Source organism: Eumetopias jubatus, unplaced genomic scaffold (genome assembly GCF_037043125.1).
Source record: "Eumetopias jubatus isolate StellerSeaLion01/CBP00866 unplaced genomic scaffold, mEumJub1_p1.0 scaffold_2, whole genome shotgun sequence".
Classification (NCBI taxonomy): Eukaryota; Metazoa; Chordata; class Mammalia; order Carnivora; family Otariidae; genus Eumetopias; species Eumetopias jubatus.
In genome coordinates, this window is record NW_028274808.1 from 102,632,292 (window position 1) to 102,658,212 (window position 25,921).

At 38.0% G+C, this 25,921-nt stretch overlaps 1 protein-coding gene across 2 annotated transcripts in view; it reads left to right on the forward strand.

Moving 5' to 3' along the window:
• Nucleotides 1-25,921, forward strand: part of TNIP3 (TNFAIP3 interacting protein 3) — an 87,420-nt gene that overhangs the window by 39,080 nt on the left and 22,419 nt on the right. The window contains exons 3-7 of one of the 2 annotated variants that reach the window (XM_028102292.2): nucleotides 14,766-14,852; nucleotides 18,072-18,152; nucleotides 19,845-19,910; nucleotides 21,360-21,491; nucleotides 23,420-23,548. In XM_028102292.2, coding sequence (XP_027958093.2) covers nucleotides 14,766-14,852; nucleotides 18,072-18,152; nucleotides 19,845-19,910; nucleotides 21,360-21,491; nucleotides 23,420-23,548 — 495 coding nt within the window. Of the gene's footprint in view, nucleotides 1-14,620; nucleotides 14,853-18,071; nucleotides 18,153-19,844; nucleotides 19,911-21,359; nucleotides 21,492-23,419; nucleotides 23,549-25,921 lie in introns of those variants that run through there. The other variant, XM_088021057.1, reaches the window with a different exon arrangement.

Genomic DNA, 25,921 nt, shown 5'->3' on the forward strand with positions numbered 1-25,921 from the left:
TCTATGGTGCTTCATGGAAGCAAATTGAATGACTTTCTTGAATCCATCATAAATGACAACACAAAGTCAAGCTCTATAGTCTCCTGATTAGAAACCATCTCTAATGATCTTTTCAAAAAATATCTAACATAAATAAGTTTGACAGTATGACTGACATTTAGAAAAACTTACATAACTTCTTCGGTTCTTATTTCTAAAGTAATTCATGCTTATTGTGGAAAAGCTATACTAAGCATAGAGAAAACTATAAAAATCATGTAGAGATAGATTTCCTGTGGAGTTAATGAAGCTTGGATCCTACAGATAAATATTTACTTATGTACCTAAGTTGCATTCATACATTTGTATCTTTTTCTCTTAAAGGAGGCCCTGGAATTGAATAAAGTTAAAACTCCAGACCTCATTGAACATAGATCTGTCTCTGAAATCTCCTCTTGGCCCACCACCATTTGGGGTCTCTCTGTGTCTCGCCTTTTGTCACACACACACACACACACACACACACACACACACACACACGGGCACACACCCAGTTTGTTGAACCTACCTGTTTTCACTTTAAAAATATGTTGCAGATACTCCTGTACCTCTTTTTTCATGCATTTAGTAAACACAGAATTGTGTGTGTTTGGTATCTATGTACTTTTTCTTGTTGAGAAACTCACTTCTCCCTGACAAAATAGTATCTATTTTCTTAAAGATTTATTTATTTATTTTAGTGAGAGAAAGAGAGCACACAAGTGGGGGGGAGGGGCAGAGGGAGAAAGAAAATCTCAAGCAGACTCCCCACTGAGCACAGAGCCTGGACTGGGGCTCAATCTCACGACCCTGAGATCATGGCCTGAGCCGAAATCAAGAGTCAGATGCTTAACCCACTGAGCCACCCAGGTGCCCAAGTAGTATCTATTTTTAAAGTTAGAAATGAATGTCTGCAGATCGTTAGAGCCCCCAAAGGCTTATTTCTCCATTTCTCATCTCACCCCTTCCTCTCAACCCTCATACATACACCTCTAACTCCCAGTTAGGATTTTCCTCCTTCGTGGAAATGTATGCTTTTTTCAAGTAACCTTCTTGTCTACTTTATGATGAGAGTTTGAATCCCCTCCAGTACCCTGATCCTCACATGCTTTGATTATCAGCCCCCGAGAACTGTTTGCTCGTGACTGACTTCCCTCCCAATTCTGTTCATTTTGTCTTCTGGATTCTTCCTCATTTGGTAAAGACCTCTTCTTCATCCTCATTGTTATCCTCTTGGTAATTAGTTTCCTCTATTTTGGGGACTTAACCAAAACTTGTTATTTTTCTTTAAGATACTGCTTCTCCCATCACTTCCCTTATGAAATTTGCTCATTTTCCTATACACCACACATCCTGGCTAAGGACTGCGGATTTCTAGTTGATTTTTTTTTCCCTTGTGAAGTGTGAGATAAAAAAATCTAGAGAAAGTGAGAAGGTGAGAGGTGAGATCCAGTGTTTAAGGAAGTTGGGGAAGGTATGGCATAGGCAGTGGGAGAAGGAAGAGAGGAATGAAATTGCAATGAGTTGCTGAATGGCCTTGAGGATGGAGTTGAGCTAGACAGCCACTACTTGATAATAAGACCAATCCCTCCATGGTATGGGGCTCCTATGTCTTCAATATCCCCATCACCTCCCACCAGCTTAAAATATGCTCAGCACTCCTCCACTGTTTTTTAAATTTTATTTTATTATGTTATGTTAGTCACCATACATCATTAGTTTTTGATGTAGTGTTCCATGATTCATTGTTTGCGTATAACACCCAGTGCTCCATGCAGTACGTGCCCTCTTTAATACCCATCACCAGGCTGACCCATCCCCCCACCCCCCTCCCATCTAGAACCCTCAGTTTGTTTCTCAGGGTCCATAGTCTCTCATGGTTCGTCTCTCCCTCCAATTTCCCCCCCCTTCATTTTTCCTTCCTACTATCTTCTTCTTTTTTTTTTTTTTAACATGTAATGTATTATTTTTTCAGTGGTACAGGTCTGTGATTCATTAGTCTTACACAATTCACAGCACTCACCATAGCACATACCCTCCCCAAAGTCCATCACCCAGCCACCCCATCCCTCCCACCCCCCAACTCTCCAGCAACCCTCAGTTTGTTTCCTGAGATTAAGAGTCTCTTATGGTTTGTCTCCCTCTCTGGTTTCATCTTGTTTCATTTTTTAACTCCCTTTCCCTATGGCTCTCTGTCTTGTTTCTCAAATGCCTCATATCAGTGAGATCATATGATACTTTTTTTTCTCTGATTGACTTATTTCGCTTAGCGTAATACCCTCTAGATCCATCCACTTCATTGCAAATGACAAGATTTCATTTTTTGATGGCTGCATAATATTCCATTATATATATATATCTATATATATATATATATATATATATATATATATATATACACACACACACACACACCACATCTTCTTTATCCATTCATCTGTTGATGGACATCTTGGCTCTTTCCATAGTTTAGCACTCCTCCACTTTTAAACATATGTGAGATCCCATATTATTTTATGGATAATGTTCTAACTTATTCTTGTGCATCATAGCCAAACTTATTGATCAGGGCATCCAAAGCTTTTTGGCCCCTTATCACATCACTAATAAGCTCTGCCTTGAAAAATCCAATGGTCATTTTGCATCTGATTTTTCACTTGTCCTCTCATATGCATTTTATGCTATGCACTAATTCAACCTTTTAAAAGTGTCTTTTTCCATCAACAGTTATAAAATCAATCTCTCACCACCCCCCTCCCCCATAAACACACCTTTTTTTGCTCCAATCTTTCCTCCTCATTCACCTTCACTGGCTTCACTTACATAACGGGCCTGTGTCATATCAGTGTTACCCAAGGATCTATACGTAGCCCTTGACTCATTAAACTACAAAATATATGCCAATTACTCCACACACATATAACTTCCTAAACTTGGAGTTCTTTTCCACATGCACATCAATTTCACTCAGTAGTTGCAAAAGTGAATTCAACATCTTTCCTGTTAAAACTGCTTGCTTCTTCCCCCCTATATTTCTGCATTAGTGAATGGATCATTATTCATCCAGTTATCCAAATTTGGGTATAATCCTAGATTCCTCCAGGGCTACCAAGCTGCCCAACTCCAGGAGGCATTCATAGAATAATGCCAGCCTTCACCCTGGACCCTCAGGTTCTTGTCTCTTCCACCTTCATAAAATCTTTGGACTTTGTTTCTTTTCCTTCACTCTTCCTACTGTGCCAAAGTTTGGATATTCATTATCTCTTGCCTAGACTACCCAGGAGATGCCTGGTTGCTCTCCTTAAGTTTTGCTCCACACTAATTCGTATTTACCAATATGGATCTTGCTAATGTACAAGTGCTTAGAACGTAAAAGTAGACTTCCTTACCTACATCATAAAGTCCAGATGCCTTGGCTTAATATATAAAATCCTCCAGGATCTAGTCCCTGCTCACAGTTAGAATAAAATAGTAGGGATAGAATCTAATATTTGTAGATTAGCTACCATAACAGGTATGGAGGTATTTTATATTATGTTTGATATCTATAACGACATTTAAATATGGCTGTCTTTATCCTCAATTTCCAGATTCCCTTTTTCTGCCTCCATGGTGTGAGGTAGGAGATTCAGAGTAGGTTCTGGGAGTGGGGAAATTCTTTCTGGTGGCTTTTGCTCCATTTTTATCTTCTCAAAAGCGTTTCAGACCCAGAAGGGAATATAACCCTCCCATTTCATAACTGAGACATTAAAAAACAGGCTTTTGGATATGGTTCTTGCAGCCTCTATTTGAGCCACTTTAGGGTCCCAGCGCTCCTGTCACCCTCTTGTCATCCTCTGGTCTAAGACAGGGTCAGAATGTGTGAATTTTCCCCAATAAGATATTTGACAAAGACAAAAAAAGCCTGTATTTTTACTCTCTCTCTCTCTCTCTCTCTCTGAGAAAAGTTTCCCAGGAACAACCCCTGGGAGTCTCTCTGCATCCCAACAGACTTCAAGCATATCTTTCTCAATTGTCCTCTGAAGGTATCTTCAAATATTTGATCATTTGACACAGTTTAGTTTCCAGTTGGAATCTCAGCTGAATTACTATTTACCCAATAGCACTCTCTAGGAGGGAATCCTGCATTCAAAACAAAACAAAAACTTTTGCATTCTCACTGAGATATCAATAGGACTGAAAAAAGTATAAGAAAATTGATTTTTGGTGTAAGACAAGGGTGAGCCAATGACAGAGAGACTGTGGAGGGTGTCTCTCATTTTCCACTGAATGAGATAGCCATAAGAACAGTACAGTAGACTCCCTTTCCAAGAACAGAAAATGCATTTCTTTATAACTTAAGAGATGGGAAAAAGTGTGGCTGAATGAAAGAGTTATGATTTAATGAAAGGACCTGAGACGTATGTCAAGTTCCCTTTATTGCTCAACTACCTTTGCCAAGAATAAGTAAAGAGGGAGAAAGACTATAAGAGAAAATGAACAGACTGACTCGTTGCTGTGAGGAAACAGAAAAACATTGTTGACAGACATGAGGAACTCCATCAGTATGAGAACATTCTTTAATATTCTGGGAGAGTTGAAATAGACAGTTGGCCAACAAACAGCATTGAATGTCTTGTAGGCAAAAGAATAATAATTGCCTAAGTGAGGGGTGCCTGAGTGGCTCAGTCAGTTAAGCCTCTGACTCGGTTTCAACTCAAGTCATCATCTCGTGGGTTGTGAGAGCAAGCCCTGAGTGGGGCTCCATGCTCAGCGGGGAGTCTGCTTGAGATTCTCTCTGTCCCTCCCCCAACTAACATGTGTGCATGCATTCTCTCTCAAATAAAGAAATAAATCTTTAAAACAAAATTGTCTATGTGAGAATAATATTCAAATTCCAAAATGAATGTTAAATAGAAGTACAGTAAACCAAGACATGGTCCTAATACTATGAGAAAATTAATATATGAACATTAATTTGTGACCCTGTAATTGTAGGTCTTGAAATACAAAAGAAGTGAGAGGAGAATTGAAATGTATTTTTTGGACAAATACATTTCCAGTAATTCTTGGAAATAAAGATGCAACTTGGGAGTAAGAAGAAAAACTGTTCAAATTTTAAGAAGATCCACTAGAACTGAATTTGCTTAAGAAGCTTGTCTTGTCTTTGGATTCTTTTTTTTTTTTTTCTGATTTTAAATAAGAGGCAGTACCTGAAATTGGCTTTTAATAACTTTGGCACAAGTTGAGGGAGGATTTCCTAGTAACTGAGGACAAATTCTAGATCTGGACATTCTTCCCAACATAAAAAGCCCTGGGAAAATTTTTTTGATGATTCAGAGAGTGATATAAACTTATGACACTTGGAAAGATTATAAAGGAAAAACTTCCTGCAAACTACAGTAAGTTGACACGTGTTTTCTGTAACCACATTGTTGAAAAAAAAAAAATTAGTTTCCCTTTCCTTGTTTCCTTTTTTTAAAGCCAAGCTAGTATTCTTTATCAAAATACAATTTTGGTGATCAAAATATTGTTTTCTAATTTGTAAAATGGACTGTGATAAAACTATAAAGTGAGTGAAAATGTGAAAGCATTTTGTAAGTATAAAGGGCTAAATGAGCATAGCATTATTGCCATCATCACCATCATCATCATCTTCTTCTTTGTTATTTTTATGCTAGTAGGATGAGCTTGAGCCCCCCAATTTATTTTTCATATTTTTCTCATATAATGACTAGCTTCTTCTTTGAATCCCATTATCTAATTTCAGCAGGGAGGGCTGTATAATTTTTTTAAAGATGTATTTATATATTTTAGGGGGTGAGGGTCAGAGGGAGAGGAAGAAAGAGAATCTCAAGCAGGCTCCTCACTAAGCATGGAACCTGACGTGGGGCTCGATCTTACCACCCTGAGATCATGACCTGAGCTAAAACCAAGAGTCGGACACCTAACTGACTGAGCCACCCAGGTACCCCTCCAGCATCATCTTTATATGCACGTACTTTTTCTTAATTATACATAGTTATAATTTTTTATTTAAAAATAGTATCCAAACCTATGCATGTGATGTTGGTATGTATTGTCTCAGGAAGAAAGTAGTCTCTTTTACCCTGAAATGTCCAAGCTAATTACTTGTTGATTACAAAATGACACAGAAACATTTCCATCCTCAATGGAGTGGTCCCTCGGATCTTCAGATTTATATTCAAAAACCAGAAAATATGTGAAAGACGTGTCTGTTTTGTTCATCTTTATATCCCTATAGTTAGCACAATACCCAATCCATAGCCCATAATCAATAAATATTTGTTGTAAGAATGTGTACATGAATGAAGGTGAGGTCAACACATGAGCAAAGTACGAGAAATATAAAGTGATCTGCATTGATATAGAGTGATAAGGAATTAATGTCCTTACTGAGAAGAGAAAAAAAATTTTAATTCAAGTAGGATTATAGTTTTTGGAAGCTAAATTTCTCTTCACTGACGACTAGTTATTTGTAGTAGAAATTAATCTCTAGGCAAGTGGTGGTGGAAATTGGTAAGATTTTGTTTGGATATGACCTCCGAGGTCAAGCCAATTCATATCGAGCCCTCAAGAAAGCTTGAAATTTGCCTGAATTCTGTTCCTTAAAGGCTCAGGCTTCTGCATGATGTTTTGTCTAATAATTTTCAGCTGTGTTATTTGTATCTTCCCCATATAGATAAAAGGTTCTTTGTGGGGAATAAACATGGGGGGCTAAGTGAACTCCAGTATGGGTTCAGCTACCCACTTGTCATGCAATGACCATGGGCATGTCACTTAACATCTCTGAATTTCAACTTAATCCATGTTACCATCAAAGATAACTCTCCTGAAACCTCATAGGGCTGTTATGAAGTTCAAATTAAAGCAAATAAAATGTTCCAAACCACAGAACTCATGTGTGCAAAAGTATATAATTTTTGTTTTCTAAACTGAATTTAGTTTCCATCTAGGACCCCCATCCTGTCTCTTAGAAGATAATGTAGTCTGCTTTGCTACAGGGAATGTCGGCCACTTCACTGTCTTCTCCAGCAATTTATATTGCAGGACTTCTCTCCTCTCCCTCCTTCTCCCCGTAATGGTCCAATGGTCCATAAGGTCTGTGAAGCAGATTTTATGAGGTAATCCAGGTGGAATAGGATTGTCAGTTGTAGCAAATAAAAATCTAGGATACTCAGTTAACTTTGAATTTCAGACAAACAAGAAAATATTGCATGGGACATACTTATACAAAAAAAAAAAGTATATCTTGAATCCAAATTTATCTGGATGTCCTGTATTTTTCTGGAAACTTTAGGGTGAAGGCATTTAGGCCACAATAATCCACCATCTTACAATGCCATTGGCACTAATGTAAACTCCTCTTTATGGTCTTCTCGTTGGCCCATAACCTCACTAGAAGTCACTAAGCTTCCATGTCACTCATTTCACTTCCTATCCTCAGGGCCATATGGTAAATACTGCATCCTTCTCAGTTAAGCACTTTTGCATTCTTCTCAGGAATGTAGGAAATTTCTGGTTCTGCTTCCACAGCACTCTGGGATTGAGCTGTCTCAGGACCTAGACATGCCACAAAGTCTCAGCTGGGTACCATGGTGTATAGATGATAGATGAGTCCCCAAAAGTAGGGGAGTAGGACTCCATTTCTTCATGAGACCTCACAACCATCCAGATACTCTTTTTCCCTGATCTTTTCTCATTTTCCCTCAGGCCATGAAACCTTGAAATCTATTCTTCAGTGAGGGAGTGGGGGTGGAAGAAATAAGGAAAATGCTGTATTGACTTTTCATCTACCATCTTTTCTATCAGTTGTTAATGGCTTAAGGTTTATTGCCTGGATTCTGACTTTTTCTCATTTTGTTCTGAAAATTTCAAATATATAACCAAGTTGAAAGGATTTTATGATATACACCTGTATGTCCACCACCTAAATGTTGCCACCAACATTTTATTATACTTCCTATCTACCTACTCACTCCTCCTTGTATGCATCAATCTGTGTTATTTTTTGAGTCATTTCCCAAAATAAACTGCTCAAGAGGAGTTAGTCTTTAAAAATTCTTTTAAAGATAATTTTCAGAAAAAAAAATTAGCTTTTGCAATTCAAGGCTTTGGTTTTCAAGATGGTCCCTAGAGTTTGGAGAGTCTATTTTGAAAATCAAAGGTTAGAGATGCCTGGGTGGCTCAATCAGTTAAGTGTCTGCCTTCAGCTCAGGTCATGATCCCAGGATCCTGGGATGGAGCCCCCCAACAGGCTCCCTGCTCATTGGGGAGCCTGCTTCTCCCTCTGCCTGCCACTCTCTCTCTCTCTCTCTCTGACAAGTAAATAAATAAAATCTTAAAAAAAAAAAAAGGAAAGAAAGAAAATCAAACTTTGAACAGGGACTGTTTTTCCCTTTGCATTCAATGGCAAACTTAATCAGCCCTGGAGGCAAAAGATATCATTAACCAAGCAAAGAAAGGACGAGTTACATAAAACAAAGAGCCGTTCCTATTTGGAAGGATCATGAGTTAATACTTCAAGATATTAACTTATCTCATAAGATGTAATAAAGCACTGTGCAATTGTAAGAAATGTTATTGAAGACCACATTTATGCCTTTTAAAAATTCCCCCATATACAATTATTTATATTGTTTATTTATTAAATAGTAGCCAAAATTAAGAAAAAAAATTTAAATCAGGATTTGTATGGAGGCAAAAATATGGAGAGAATCATATAACCAAAATAGGGAAGGATAAAATATTTACTTATAAAATGAATAAAAATACACAGAAATAGAACAGTTTTTTTAAAAATGGGTTGATACTCCTACTCGATCTCTTTTGATTTGGAGGCAGAATATATAGCTTTGTGTATCACTGTGTTCATTCTCCTCTGGGCTGTATTCTTAGAAGCAGAGGTGTGCTACGATTTCCTACTGAAGAGTCATGCATAAACAGATACGTTCAATAAAAATATATGGTATCACTACTCTGAAATCTGAAGGTACTATGTTAATTCTCAACGTTCAAGTGATAAATATTGACCCTACTTTCAAGAAGCTTCCAGCCTCTCAGAAGAAAAGGTATATAAAATTAATGACTTACTGTAAATGCTGGAACTGATGCCTCACAAAGCACCCTGGAACCACAAAGGAGGAAATAACTAACTGCTCTGAAGAACCAGGGGGGCCTTCAAGGGAGGGCTGATGGTCCAGCTGGCTCATTGTTACCTGCTTTGTGTAGTGCTGAGAAATCTTCAGATGTGGAAGTCGCATAAGGTCTGCAATTTCATAAAGACTACAGAGTAGTCAGCATACACCAATTTGCCCTAGGATCCTAGGATGTATCTGATTAATTAAAAGTAAAAGTGTGTAGTGGGAACAGACTTCAAGCAACATTCTAAATTTCCTGAAAGGATTGCTTCAGAGTTAGAAGCTGGAGGGTCAAAAGCATATATCCCCCTAATGTTATAGAATATGGGACACCTCTCTCATCTGACTCTCCTAGTCCAAGCCCAAATTTGGAGTCTGAAAGGAGAGGTGATTTCCTAGTTTGGAGGCTAAGAAGTTGAAGATTTTGATCCTTAGATCTTTTATAATCTCTTAAGAAGATAGCTGATTCAGGAACATTCTTGATTTAGTTTTGGGTAGAGAGGAAGCTTTATGTGTGTCTAAGCATTATGTGTACTTGAGTAGGCACTAAAACAATTGGCATGATCTTAGATTTGAGAAATATGGAATGAACACAACAGACAAATTATTATCAATGGAGTTTACATTCTAACGGTGGGAAACAACAAAGAAGAAAAATCTATGATGTGTTATATATAACAGTATGGAAAGATACAGCAGGGGAGGTAGATAGAAAGTGTTGGTATGGAGAGCAACTTTAAATCAGGAGGTCAGGTAGGAACTCAAGAAACAGGGGACATTTAAGCAATCACCTGTTGAAGGTGATGGGGTGTGTCATGTGGATATCTCGGGGAAAGATAGTTCTCAGCAGTGAGAACAAGGAACGTGCATGCCAGGTTCATGGGGCAGCAATGTGGACAAGACACAGAGCAGAGTGAGCAGAGGGAAGAAGAGTGAGAAAGAACTCAGAGAAGCACAGCCAAGAGCCTTGTGGTATCCTCTGTGGAGTTCTACTTTCACTCTGAGTGAAATGAGGAGTCACTGAAAGATTTTGTGCCAAGGGGTGTCATGAAATGACATATTTTTGAAGATTCACAATAGCTCCTATTATGATAATAGATGGGGGCGGGGAGGAGCAAGAGCGGAAACACAGAGGCTGTTAAGTTATTGCACCTCAGGGTTGAGCGTGGCTTGATCAGTCCAAAGCTGCTAAGCACCTTGCCCAAGGTCACATAACTAGTAAACGTGGAAACAGGATCTGACACAGAGGCAGATTTCAGCCACGGCTGGATGTTCTCTAAAAATTTGCACGTGAATAAAATCAGGACACAAACACTAAAGTTCCCATTTTGAAAAAGTTATCAAAAGCCATGTTTATTTCACCTTGCCGCTCTCTCATTGAATTAGGAAGCTTCTAGGCTCTTGGGCCAATGTGCTGCTCTCCTTTCCGGTATACTTTCAAAATGCCTACAAAATGTTCAGATAAATTGGATACAGGTTGTGAGAGAAAGAGGAACCAAATATATCAACTCCAAGATTTGTAATATAGAGCATGAAAGTTGCCATTGACTGTGATGGGGAAGACAAGTTTTATGGAAAAGATCACGAAATAGGTTTTATACAAGTGGAGAAGGAGGTGTATCCAAATAGAATTGACAAGTGTGTGACTAATATCGCAGCATGACTGGTTTGTTCTGAGTGCCGTAGACAAACTGACTGTTAAATATTTGGATTACCACAAGCCATTAAATATTTCAAATATTATTTTTGATGATATCTATTAATTGGTATTGCAGTTGTCAACCTCACTCATTTGGTACATAATGCATATATGCAGGCTTCTTTTTAGTGAAAAAGACACTTTGATCATGTAAAATTCCTTTTCTCAAGGGTCTTCAGTGGCTCCATAGCCAATGCAATAAAGTCAAAATTTCTTCATGTGAAATGTACAGCCTTTCACAATTTGATCCAAATCAACTTTAGATGAGCTCTGCTTTAGTTACATTGGGCTTGTTAGAATCCTTCATACTTAGGCTTGTCCACCTCCGTTCTGTTTATGTTGCTCTCATTACAGCAATATACCTCAGATCTCACTACCTCTCAAAATCCAATCCACCCTTCAAGGCCCAGCAGAAACTGAAGCTCCTTCCATAGCAATCAAGGCTGAGAATGAGCTCTCTATCCTCTGGATCCTCACAGGCAGCTGTGTGTGTGTGTGCAAGTGTATGTGTGTATACAGTAATTTCATTAGAAGCAGGGACCTTAGCTTATTTTCCTTTGGCATCCATTCAGTGCCAAGTATGAAACCTTGATTGATTGATAGCCCTTTCCTTTTGTTGTATAATTTGTTGCACAAATAATTTGATCAATATCCCTCTCTTTAAGGTCATATTATTATTAGTATCTAAGCTTTTATATGTATTATCATAGATAGCAAGGAGGACACCGTGACTATTCTTATTTTACAAATGTGGAAGTTGAGGGATGCCTGGGTGGTTAAGTGTCTGCCTTTGGCTCAGGTCGTGACCCCAGAGTCCTGGTATTGAGTCTTGCGTTGGGCTCTTTGCCCAGCAAGGAGCCTGCTTATCCCTCTGCTTGTGCTCTGTCTGTCTGTCTGTCTGTCTCTCTCTGACAAATAAATAAATAAATAAATAAATAAATAAATAAATAAATAAAATCTTTAAAAACATTAAAAAATTAAAATTTGATCCAAATTAAAATTAAACAAAATTAAAAAACAAAAAACAGCAAATGTGGAACTTGAGCCTCAGAGGCCTTAGGGATCATGCCCAAAGTCACAAGCAGTGAATTGTAGAGCCAAGTTATGAATCCAGATGAGCTGACTCCAGTCAGACCTTTGCATCCCCAGTCAATGCTTTCAGTCCTGCCTGGAAAACACACTCACCTAAAAATTCATGAAGTTTCAGGAAGCAAAGTAGGGTGTCAACCCTTATTCTAAAAGGATAGTAAAACAAACAAACAAAACAAACAAACAAAAAACCCCGCCATGTTTATTTTACCTGACAAAGAACGCCTCCAAGCATTTATGGAAATGGGATGATCTGTCTTAGACTAGTTTTGAGAGAATTATCATCAACTTAAATGAGAGTGACTGGTAGTTCCTTGGTCCTTTTTCTTCACCATATCTCTCTTTGTTCATTATTTTCCTCTGTGTAATATTTTAGTCACTTGAGAAATTGAGGACTCTTCAGAATCCTCTTGGAAACATGGAGTGACATGTGTTTTCCTCTGAGGGTTATAGCAGCTAGTAAGACTTGTCACGAAGCAAAGTTTGACTACAAGCCAGACTCAAACATGGCTCATGTGAGAAGGCTGGAGATGAGGTAAAGAGGGCATGTGTAACAGAAAATATCCAGCTTATTTCTCGGGCTGTCCTAATGTAAGTGCCTTTTTTCTCAAACCAAACTTGGGGTTCTCCAGAAGAGTTATTGTTAATTTATAAATTACCACACGGCTCTCTGGAACTAATGGAAAATCTATTTGCTGTTAAACTGCATAGCAGAAGAGGCAAAGGTATTGTAATGAAAAATGCAAAAATAGAGGATTTCCATTCCATAGAAGCCATCACATCATATTGTGCTGCAACAATGAGTGTGCATCGGGATAACTGTACGGTGGAGACCCAAAAGACACCAAGGCCAAGGACAGCAATTTCTGGCAAGAAATATTCTTTCCAACCACTCCCCTAGGTTAATGTTAACCACATCTACTGGGTTTATGATTACCAAATACACAGATAAGGCTGAAGGGAACCTTGAACAATATACATATAACTGTGTTGTGGGGGAGGAGGACTGGAAGAAAATATTTTCATGTTAGAGTTTGTTTTTTCTTTTTTGATGAGCAGGTTTTAGTGTCAATGAAGTGTCCGTCTCCAGGAAGTCTCCACTTATAGCCCCTAAAATCAGATCATATGTGAGTCATAACTCTTACTTTTAGAAATCTGAACAATTTGATTCCCACCTGCATTTTTGGATATTGCCTTAAGGAAACATCACTCCATTTCACTCGAGGGTACCCCCAAGACAGACCAAGAATCCAGCAGAAAACAAAACCATGTACACACACACACACACAGCAAAAAAAATCTATAAATTTGGCATGTAGGTATATATCAGTTTATTCATTCAGCCGAACGTGTTGAACACCTGCTGTGTGTCAGTGCTGTAGGTACAGAGGGGACCATGCAAATATGTAAATAAACTATTATAAATACTAAGTAAGGGCTCTGCTTGGTTGGTAAAAGGAGGTCAAATAAGGTCATGGGCAAGAGAAGTATTAGCCAGGTTTTCCAGATCAGCTGGTTGGAAGGGGCCCAGAGGTGGGAATGTTCTGGGCAGAGAAAGCAGCGTGTATTAGACACATGGCTTTTTTCGGGAAATGAAGGGGATTCAGGATGGCTGGAGCACAGGAAGAGTTAGGAAGTGGTAGAAGATATGAAAGAGAAAAAGGACAGCCAAATCTTGGGCACCCATTATTCTCTTTTAAAGAGTTTGAATTTCAGGAGTTTTAGGATTTATCCCACATATAAGAGACTATCTCCTGGAAGGTGTAAAGAAAAAACGTAAATTCAGTATGTAAATGTAAATAAAATGTAAAATGTAAATGTAAATTGACTGTAAATTCTTCTCTTCCTTCAGCAACACATTCCTTGTTTTCTGTATTCTTGGCTCTTTTTTGCTCCCTCTCCTCCAAGTCCAGAATGAAGTCTTCTGCTCTACCATGACCCTTTTGTATAGCTCCAAGCAGCCATCTTTTCACGCTTTTATCTGCACGACCCAGGATTCCATTACCTCAATGCCCTGTAAAATGATGAGTCAACTAGTTAACACAAAAATATTAGTGAAAAAAACAACAACGACAACAACAAAAAACAAAACAAAAAAACATTGAACTGCAAATGAATCATGGAGAAAATCTGGACTTGACCTATAGAAAAGACAGTCTTAAACTTGAGAACTGAGTTTAAACTTTCTACCAATATAAAAGATAAGCTTTGCAAACAATGCCCGTTTTTGTTGTAATGAATTGTCTCTTTTAGTTCCACAGGAATTAGTAGAACTTACAGAATTGCATATGATTCAGTAAGTTCCACACGGCTCAGCTCACAGTTAGAAGGCATTGCCAGAAAATCTTGCCTTTAGAAAGTAACCGAGTTGTCAGAAAGTCAACAGTTACTTAATTCTCTGGGAAATACAATGAAGTTATGGCAGTTTGGCTACTGAGGAAAGACTTGGTTTGCCCAGGCTTTCTGTGGTAACTTCCTCCTCCAGTGGGAGAAACTGCCAGTAAAGGAAGAATGACAATTTACTTACCATAGGCGAGGCTAATAGGCCTGTCTTAGTCACAGCCTGCGTCCTTGAGACATCCTGGGAAATCCCTATGTGGAAGAGAAGAAAAGTTAAAATCACAGATGCTGTGCTTATGACCTTATTCTGTGTAAATCATATACGGAGTCACTTCTGTTCATTTGTAATGAAAAACTATTGCTGTTATTTTCTATCATGAGTTAACTGTGTGGTCTTTTTAAAATTTTATATATTTGATCTCACTTTGAAAGATACCGCAGGAGACATTTTCTTTCTCTTTATCTTTCTGTCTTCCAAGACTCCAGGAAAAACAGCTTCCACAGCACATTTTGTACAGGGCACAACTAGAATGAGTGCTGCAGAAGGTTCTACGGAGCATGCAGAGGTAAGAACACATTTCTAGGGGATGAATTGACCATATCTAGCATCAATTGCATGTCGTATGGTTAATTGTGCAATGATGAATAAGAGTAGAAATGGCTACTTCACTTTATTTAGATAATATCTGCTATGTATTTTTGATCAATGTTATTTAACAAAGAAGAAGTATCTGGGTGGACCATTGCATTTCCTCTGATCCCTCTGAGCTACCTTTCTTCCTTTACGAAGTGAGATTAAATCTTGTCCAAAGTCTTTACAGCCCCCCAGTTCTGTGGGCTCCATATTTTGCTCTTGATTTAGAGAAATTTGGTTCAATGTAAAATTTAAAAAAGAATATTGGTGTAGTTGGAGATAGAACATATTATAGCAAAAGAGTAGCCATAGTAAAATATTTATGTATGTACAATTAATACCACAGTTTTTGTCGGGTTACTGGTTACTGCAACAGATACTCACTGAATGAATGAATGAATGAATGAATGAATGAAAGTGCTTTCTTAAAGTTCTTTTTAGAAATAACCGAGGTATAATAGCAAACTAAATGGAACTCTTTTGTTTATTTAGATATTTAATTTAGCAGTGTCAGAATTTGAATATATTAGAAGTTGGTTTTGGTGTTATGGTAAATGAGAGGGAAATACCCAGATACTTTAAGCACAGATTACACTATACAAGGAATAACTGTTCTGTAAGTGGGTCGTTAGTAGAACCAATGACTAAAAATCTTTGTTATTTATTGAGACATCAGATACCTTCCTTAGCAATTGGAAAACAGAGCAAATACAAATGGAAAATTCTCCCAAAACTTTGTGTTTGATTGAGTTTTGCTTCATTTTTAATACATACCTGAGACATATGAAACATGGTAACATGTTGATTAATCTCCAGAGAAACCCCTGGTGATACATTTATGGCTTATAAGCAATTCCTATTACTGTGCTTTCCCTCTTTCTCTCTTGTAGATTTAGTATCTGCAATTCAGTAAGTCTATAAAATAAAAATCCAAGTCCAAATGTTGTACAATTTCTTTCCGGAGAAAATTATATATGGCAAAAATTGCACACTATTTAATTACTCTTAATCTGGTTTCCCAGAAGACTAGGTCATACAAATGTTTCCTGCTCACAGAGTTTTTTTGTCTGTATCACAAATAGAGAGGAGACTTTTTGAGGACCCCAAATCTGTGCCTCCAAGCATGGTCTGGAATAGGGGAAACTTGAACTTCAGTATGAACCACTGTAGCCTCTGAAATTTATTAAAAATAGAGACAGGATAAACAGGCTGAGCACCGAGGATTTTTAGGGCAGTGAAACTATTCTGTATAATACCATAGTCATTATGCATTTGTTCAAATTCATAGAATGTACAACACCGAGAATGAACCCTGATGTAAACTATGGATTTGAGTGATGTGTCAGTAGAGGTTTATCAATTGTAAGAAATGCACCGCTCTTGTGGCAGATGTTGATAATGCATACATAGGTATGGGGGGAAGCAGGCACATGGGAAGTCTCTGTACTTTCCACTAGATTTTGCTGTGAACCTAAAACTGCTCTAAAAAATAGTTTATTAAGAAGGAAATGGAGGTGCTATGACCCCCTTTTCAGAAATTCTGTTTCAGTGTTCATGGTGCCCTATGTTTAGCAAGCTCCCACAGTGACTTTTATGTGTTCTTGTACTAAGAACCACTGGTTTGGAATCTGGTCTCACTGCACCTCTGCTTTGCTGAGCTCAGGACACCCTAAGTACAGTTGGCTCACAGCATCTAATACTCAGTCTGTTCTGATGCAGAATGAGTCTAGACTTCCTAAAAAAGGGAAAGCCCAATTATAAGACCCAACATATTGTCACCGGGGTTTTGATGTTACTTTTGCAACTCAGCCAAAATCAGCTTCTTGAGGTCAGAAACAAGGAGAATAATTCTGAATTTTTTGACCTACAGAAGAATATCTCTTTTAAAATCTGGTCTTAATTGTACATGGGTCTGAATAAGAAGAAGCTAAGAAAACTAAGGACAGCATCCATAGGGATATAAATTATCCTCTAGACCTAAAATGTTGAGTGAGACATAGATAAGTAGAGAAAAGATAGAATAGTTTTATGAATCATTTCTAATGAAAAAAGTCCTTGAAATCCCATGATGATTGGTAAAAGAACACTTCCTATAAATGTTTTTGGCAAAAGCCAACACACTTTGAAAATATTTAATTGTTCGTGAATATCTGTAATCAATTTCTGTAACTTTTGAGCCTAAAACTGAATAGCAGACTTAGGACTATCCTCATTACCAGATTAGCTGTACTGTTTATATGACTCAGAGATGAGATGGTAACAAGACTATTGAGTTAGTATAGAGAAAACAGCACTTAAGTGAACCTTGTTGGTGGTCCATTTAGACAGATGGCCCACAGTTTCCAGAGCTGTTGTGCTTTCTTTAAATAAATACCCCCAAAGTTTTGGGGAAAAAAAAAAAGCTGAAAAGAAAGGTGGTTAACTTTTATGCTGTGCCAATGATTTATTATTTATCTAGACTTATAACCTACTGGCTTTATTCAAAGGGCTGGTTAAAATTACACAATACCAGATAATCTATGCCACCATCTCTATAACAGAATTGTATGATGGACATTGAGGTAGATAATTTATTATAGTTTTAGAATCAATTTGCTGCCTTTTAGTTATATGTATTGGTCTTTTTCTCTTGATGGTTCTATCATTCCTCTGACTTTTGCCAGGGCCACTCTTCAGATATGGACACATCTACAGAAATGACTTTTTAGAAATGTTTATGACTTAATAGAAACACCCAAAATGTATCCATAAAACCTACCTGATTTCTATAAGAATTATACTCTTAATTTCTGTTTTTGTTGTTTTTTTGTTTTGTTTTGTTTTTTGGAAAAGCGTTTTAATCCAAACTCATGAAATCCCAATTTCTCGCTAGCCTATTGTATAGATACATTTGTAATTTATTAGAGAATTATTTTGTTAATTATTTCATATAAAGGAATCTGAAACATAATATAAATCTTATCCATCAACAGGTCTCGATGAGGGACTATGGTGTAAGGGTTGATACTGCTAGAATAGATATGTTTATGAATCACAACAGGAGAGCTGGTCAAATGCATGGAGTTTGTGAAGGACAATATATCGCCTGCTTATGTTATAGACTATTTTATTTCACTCTTTTTTTTCTCTCTTTTTTTTCTTTTTTTTTTAGTGTGATCAATCATCAAGCAGAAAGAACTTCACAAATTCTCTTGAACAAAAGATAAGGTGCTTGGAAAAACAGAGAAAAGAGGTAATTTAGAAATATTAGTTGAAGCAACATGTACCATGATTTAATACTAATAAGATAGAATGTATATCTAGAGTCTTTTATTTTTGTTATTGGGTCACAGTATTTATCTCTAGGATATTGGACAGTATTATTTTGAGAGCGAGTGCTTTTTTCTTACTCACATATATTTCTCTTACTCAGTCTTAGTTTTGTGTAAATGAGTGAAAAATGACAGTCATAAATCAGATAATTATAATCTTAATTTTCTCAAAACTTAGATGTTCCTCCACATGGACTATGTGAGCTTATCACCTGTGCCATCATGCCTTGAAACCTGACACACCTTGAGACCCAAACTGTCACAGGCTTTTAAGTGTAATTGACTTAGGTATTATGACTTCATGAGCTGGGCATCCAACCACATAGGGGTTAAGGAGCATTATCATAAAAAAAAATGTTTCTTTCTAAAATGTCATTAGGGATGTGATGGACGTTATTTTGAGTTCTGTTTTTCTCAGTTTAATGAATGTTAGAACCTCTATTCTTGACAGAAGAAGAGGTGAAAAGTGTAATAATTTTAGCACTGTGTATGTTACCAATTTTTAAATTACTTTTCTAAACCATTATACATGTTATATCCTTCATGTCTTCTCTATGGTGCCTTCTACTCCTCGTTGATACTGCATAAAATATTGTGCCTTTCTGGAAAATTACTGAACAATAGCAGAGTAATGTTACCATAGCATAGAAATGTTAATCCTTAAATGCCAACAGATCAGATATCCTTATATAGTAATATTATATAGTCTATACTAAATAGCCATATCTATTTCCAGCATAAGATTTACCTAGTGACTGCCTGTGTGGATTAGATATATTGTTTTATAATTAGGAGAATATCTTGCTTCCCTTTAGTCATTGTGACTATCTTCTTGATCTCTGTCCCATATTGAAAGTGTTGGAATTTCTCTTAATGTAGGAAGTTACAGACTTCCCTTACAAGAAACCTAAAACACGGGTCATAGTGTTTTTTCTTCCTTTTATCTAGCACATAATTTTAAAGCTTTCAAATTGCAGGCTAAATTATTTCTAAATATTGTCTTATGGTAACACTATTATTCCTTGAAAATCTATGCTTTGAAAAAGGTGATATTATCCATTCACTGAGTATACATTACAAATCATGCGTTGATTTTAAGAAGCACAATAGTGCAAGCTCATGGTGATCGGTTATTGTGATTTGGAATTTGTTAATATAAATTCTGCTTTTAAAAAGCTAGAAGAAATATTTCATTATATTAAACAATGTAAGCACATAGAAAAATATGGAAAGTTTTGGAAAAAGACCCTTCATATATTAATAAATCTTACAGAAAACCATCAATAGTCACAAATTTTTACTGGATTTTGATTGGGTTAAACAAAGATGAAAATTCAAATAACTAAGCAAAATTGAAAGTTGCTAATAAATGGTTCAGCTGACTAGTCAAGATATACCAAAGACTTAATAGCTTTTCATGTATGAGACAGTTATGAAAATGGGAAAAGTATACTCAGTTAAATCATCCCAGCCCTACCAGTACTTGGCAAAAGGAATATTGTCTTCACCCATGGCTTGCAAGATCTTGGTAACCCCAAAAAGTGATTTCATTTTGGCCAAATTTCCAAATGGGCAAAAATCCATATTGATTTACCAAATTTTAATAATTTCAGCTCTTGGAAGTTAACCAGCAATGGGATCAGCAATTTAGAAGTATGAAAGAGTTATATGAAAGAAAGGTAAACACCTCTCTATTTAGTATTTGCTTTAGATCAATAAGCTGGGGGACAAAATCTGTGAAGATTCTCACTGATTTCTGCTGAAGGAGATTTGTGGCTAGCCAACTGTTGAAAAATGATGGGGGCGTGGGGAAGGTGCTGAGTGTATTATTGGCCTCTTGGTACTGAAGATTAATGAAGGATATCAGTGAATTATCTTGAGCATGGCAAAAAAAAAAAAAAAGTACTAAAAATAGCCTCTCGAGCTGTCTCTCCAGTTCTTATGCACACATTTATCATAGCTCACAGAATATCCTGGCTTTGGCTCTGTTACTAGCAGCCATGAACACACAAGGTTATATGTGAGGTGAGAGATGGTTTAAAGGTCATACTGTTTTATGCTAGGCTAGTTCTCTAATCAATTAGATAGCATAAGCTATTTCCACAGATAAAGAAGTAAACAATGGTAACAATGAAAGCGTGAGGAGAAGTGGCGCATCCCCCCCCCCCCGAAAGTATGTTCTCTGTCAAAGAATCTTTTGCTTTGGTGAGAAACTTTTTGGAGAGAATACCTTTTAATAGGTAAAAGTCAATTTATCATTTTAAACTATTCCGCGTTCAAAAAGAGAGAAAAGGAGAAAGTAAATTTCCCTAAATAATTCAGAATTAAGAAACCTGACCACAAGTGAGTAACATAGCAGTATTGCTCTTTTCTTCCCCATTTTGATAGACAGAAGTTTTTAAATTTTGTTAATGCAGGAGAATGTTCCTACTAGATCAGGCCATGGTCAGGTCACCCTGTTATATTCAGTCTGGGGCAGGCTTTGCGTCTCCAAATTTTAAAGAACATGGTCCCAGAGAAGATGTTTAAGATGCTCAGGAAGAAGGGCTCGCAGGTGTGTGAAGACCCGGGGTTAACAACGGGCATCTTTGATGAGGCACCCTTTTCTAAGGCTTCTCAGCTGGACCGGCATCACTCTGAGGACTAATTTGGCATTTCGTAGCGGGTCAAACATTGCACATTACTGATAAGTTAAAAGCCACGTCTGTTTTTCTCTGGTGCAGACACATTCACTTACCCCCTACCCCTCGCTGCTGCCCTTTTCAGGTCAGGAAAAGACACATTTTGAAAGTTAGGAAGAATGACAGGCCCAAAAGTGCCCCCCCCCCCCCCCGTCTGAGGTCTAAATCTTTATCCCCTCGGAAGTGGTGTGGTTTGGAGAAAGGAGGGAAGGGGCTGAAGGCTGTTTCGGGGGTTTGCATTTTCCCGTAGAGGAAGCCCTTTTCTTGAATGCACTTGTCCGGATCTTGGCGAAGAAGGGTGGGAAGTAGAACCTCCCGTTAGGGGCCCGCCCAGGAGTGGGGCGTGTCTGTCCCCGAGTGCACGGGGTGGGAATAAATCCGGGAGGGGGGAGGGGGCTGTGAATTTCAGAAGAGGTTTCCGCAACTCTCTGTGAACGACTTCCTCAGGTCGCCGAGCTGAAAACGAAACTGGACGCCGCAGAAAGATTCCTCAGCACGCAGGAGAAGGAGCGGCAGCAGAGTCGGAGAGAGAGCGACAGGCTGCGCGACCTGACCCGCGAGCAGCTGCAGCGCCAGGAGGTGGGCGGGGCTCGCGGAGCCGACCTCCCCGGCGGCGCGCGGCAGGGCCGTACCCCACACCTGCGAGCGCGCCCCCGGAGCCCCAGAGCAGGGCCAGTTCTCCGCGATCCGAACGGGGCACGTGGCCTGCTCGCTTCCTGCTTTGTCGACCAAATGGGCATGCGTTCGTGTGCCAGGCTCAACCGGCAGAGAGAGCTGATCCGGAGATTTGGAGCTATGTTTCTAGCGCGTTTCTAGCCCAGAAGATTACTCCTGTATATTATTTTATTAGCTATATTATTTTATTACTAGTGTTAATAATAATAGGACAATACCTTGTATTTGTACAGCTGCTTTTCAGCTTACAGAGTTTTATGAAGAGGCATTGCTTTTATCATCATAAAAATAAACCGTTTTAAAAATGGCCTCACCCTCATCTCATTTAACAAGCTCCTCCCATCTGTGAGGAAAATATTATTTTTGCCATTTTAAGGATAAAGCTGAGATGTGAAGATGTTGCATGACATGCCAACCTTGCCAACCTAGTACCTGGGAAAATGGGACTTGAACCCCCATTTCCAGATACTAAATCTCCATTAATCCCCGCTGAGAGCAAGATGGTGGTCTTGAAGGCGACAGGCTTCTGAAATACTCTTGGGTTTACTCTTATTTACGGGGTTTATGGATATTATAGAAAATGGGAGAAAAACCTTACTCTCTAATGGACTCTCATTTTTTTTACGTGTGTTAAAAAACAACTGTAAATATTCTCAGGTGGTCTTGTGACTGATATTGTGAGGCATTGACTGTATTTTAACTCATGCACCAATCCTAAGGCAATGTCTAAAATCAGTGCAAACGGTCTCACTGTAGGTTTTCTTATTTTGTGAAGGGTATCTGTGTCTCAGTGAGTCAGAGGAAAACAAACAAGGTTTAACAACTCCCTCTGGTCCTGGAGCAGTCCCTTCCTTTTCCATTTAGACCCTGACCAGAAATCATGGCAATTGTTCCAACAAAATATGAGCTCATTCTAAGTAAAAATAAATAGAAATGTTCTCACTTAAAAAACAAAAACAAATCACCTAAAGTAGATATCTTAAATCTAATTATTGTATTGGGAAATATTAATCCCTAAAAGAACATACTTTAACATATTTTTAGCTAATTTCTCATCTTGATTTACCTAAATTCTGTAATATTTATTTTATTAGGTTAAAATCTGAATGCCATGAAGAGTCCAGTTCACGCCACAAAAAAATTTACTATCTAAAACACAAATTAGGAATTAGAAGACAGATGTCTAAATCCAGAGCCCATTAGTGTCAAAACAGCTAACCTTGCTTCAGTTATTTAAAACACAGGACATCTTGAAGGTTAACTGGAACATGGAGGAGTGATGGCAGTTGGACTAATTGATCTCTACCTTTTTTTTTCTTTTTTTGATCTCTGCCTTTTAAAAGTAATCACAGCAATATGGTGCTCTGAAGAATTATCTGTAGTGAAGGCTCTTTTTTGCCTGAAGTTTTATTCTCTTCTCCCTCTCTTCAGTCCAGAATGATGCAGGCAGGATTGGGTTTTGAGATATTTTGTATTTTTTGTTGCAGTGATACTTTTTTTTTTTAGAAGTTTAATTACTTTTACTAAGTCACTTATCTATCACTTTGTAATAGTACATGGAACTAGCTTCTTCTGTGGACCCATTTGACCCTTGAAAGTGAGGATTGGGCATTTTGAGCCTTTTCCGGCATCATAAAACTTAGTAGCACTAAGGATTAAAGAAAGATTTTCTCTATTTGAACCCTGTCCTCCACCTAGAGAATATTGCTTAAATGGAGCATTAAAGGAAATCTAGCAGGTCCTGTTTTTGTTGCATTTCAGAAGTATTCCTACAATATTATGTCATCTGAATTTTATTGATTTCGATTTTGTTTTCTTGCTGTTTACTCCAGAAGGAAAAGGAGAGCCTAAATGAAGAATTACATGAATTGAAGAAAGAAAATAAGTATTTGAAGGAAAAAAATGCTCTTGTGAACAAGAAGAAGGAACGTTATGAATGTGAAATAAAACGCCTCAATAAGGTATCAGCCAGGTCAAGCTGGGGAGATGGAAGGAGAGGTCCCTGTATAAAGAGCATGTTCCTACCTGAGAGTCACAACCAAATCTCTGCTGCTGTGTTGCTCCTAGTCTTGGGAGCTTGCATAGGAGCTTCTCTGTAATTTTATCAATCACTCCTATCTGCATCTTTTAGCCATACTTGACTAAGGAGGCTTTCAGGAATTAGTGTCCCTGCAAAGAATCATCATTAAAAGGAGAAATGAGGAGAAATTTTAGAAGGCAGAAAGAACTTTTTTTTTTTTTTAGTTCGAAGAACCACATAAAGCAAGTGGGTGTTTGTGAACAATAGCATACCTCTTGGTCAACCGCAAAAGTTTCCTGAGGAAACAGGCTGCTCTTTAAAACCATCACTATGGAACTGGCTGTGATGCAGGCTGTATGGAATCATGCTAAATGCCAAACCAAAGGCTGAGATGGTGGCCTTCCAGAGAATAAGCCTAAAACTCACTTTTAATTGGGGTGTGGGGTCCGGGGGGCGGGGGCGTTTGGAGAGGCAAGTCTGTTAGAAAAACACGAGTGGTTAAATGCCTTTGCTTCAACTTAGCTGTTCTGAGGGGCTCCCTATGAATTGCTGCCAAAGGATGACTAGGGAGAGTTTGTGCATTTGTGTGTGGGGGGGGCGGGGGTGAGAGAGAGAGAGAGAGAGAGGGAGAGAGAGTTTTGTAGACTAATAGCTTAATTTTCCTGGGGAAGGGATTGCTGACTTGTTCAAGGAAACAAATCCTTTGCTGTTGATTTTTCAGGGAGCCACATCAGATGTGGACCATAGGAATACTTGTAGTACATGTTTGAGTCAAGATACTCATCTCTCAAGTTAGCTATTTCATTTTTTTAAAAGATTTTGTTTATTTGATAGAGAGAGCACGAGCACAAGCAGGGGGAGTGGCAGGCAGAGGGAGAGGGATAAGTAGGCTCCCTGACGAGCAGAGAGCTGGATGAGGGGCTCGATCCCAGACCCTGGGATCATAACCTGAGCCAAAGGCAGACGCTTAACCGACTGAGCCACCCAGGCGCCCCTCAAGTTGGATATTACTTGACCAAAGTTACAGAAATTGCCTTCTAAAACAAGAGTAGGTAATTGGCCTTGAAAAAGTGCTCAGTGCCTGTATTTTGGACTGTGCATCTTGTAGTTAACTAGTGTTCAGAGCATCATTTAAAGATCCCCAAAGTGTTAAGTTTGTGCCTGTATAATTGACAGGATGCTTTACAAATGTGCTACTATATTCGATCTGTTTGTGACACAAGTTACTGATCAGGAGAAAATGGGAAAGTAGAGACTAATTTCATAAACAATGTACTTCTCTGTCCTCTAAGAGAGGAAAACAATGTTCAGAGATACAAATTTAGGGCAAATAAATTTTCCCTTCTATTCTCTGTTGGAAATCCTCCACAGATGAATTAGAGGAACTAGCATTGAGATTATATTTGAAATCTTTCCCATTTGTGCTATATTATTTGATAAGTTTTCTTCTGTTCTCTAACTCATTTCTGTAAATGTTGGCACAAGAATATAAACCCTGTAGAAATTAGAACAGCCAAGAACTCTGTTTTTTGTTCATGTCTATGTGTACCCTTCATTTTTGTGTATCTGTATCTATAGTCAACAGAAATGTTTTAAAAATCAGTAAAAAAATTTTTAACCCTTGTGATTATAATAAAATTGAGGAAATGAGAACAATTAATTTGAGTAAAATTCAGGTCTTTATACAAATGTCACCTTCTCAGAGGACTTTTCTGGCCATCCTAACTGATATTTCCTGTTTTAATGTTTCTTTGGAATTTATTGCTATCTCATATATGTTCAGGGTCTCCTATTATTTTTATTTTATTTTATTTTTTTTTAAAGATTTTATTTATTTATTTGACAGAGAGAGACACAGCGAGAGCAGGAACACAAGCAGGGGGAGTGGGAGAGGGAGAAGCAGGTCTCCTGCTGAGCAGGGAGCCTGATGTGGGACTCGATCCCAGGACCCTAGGATCATGACCTGAGCCGAAGGCAGACGCTTAACGACTGAGCCACCCAGGCGCGCAGGGTCTCCTATTATTAAATGTGTTTCCTGTCTCCTGATCTTGACTGTAAGCTCCATGAGGATAGGAATTTTGAAGAACTGACTTCTCTATTAGACTAGTAGGCACAGTATTGAGGGCTCGTGATATTTCTAATGGCCTATTAATATGTTTAATTTCCCTTACAATCAGGACAAAAAAATGGACCTTTAGGTTGAAAAAAAGTTTTCATATTAATATTAATATATTGGTCTTTATAAGAATGCAGTTATAAAACACAATTTGAATACATATTTATTTGAAGGCATGGGCTCAAAAATACAATAGTC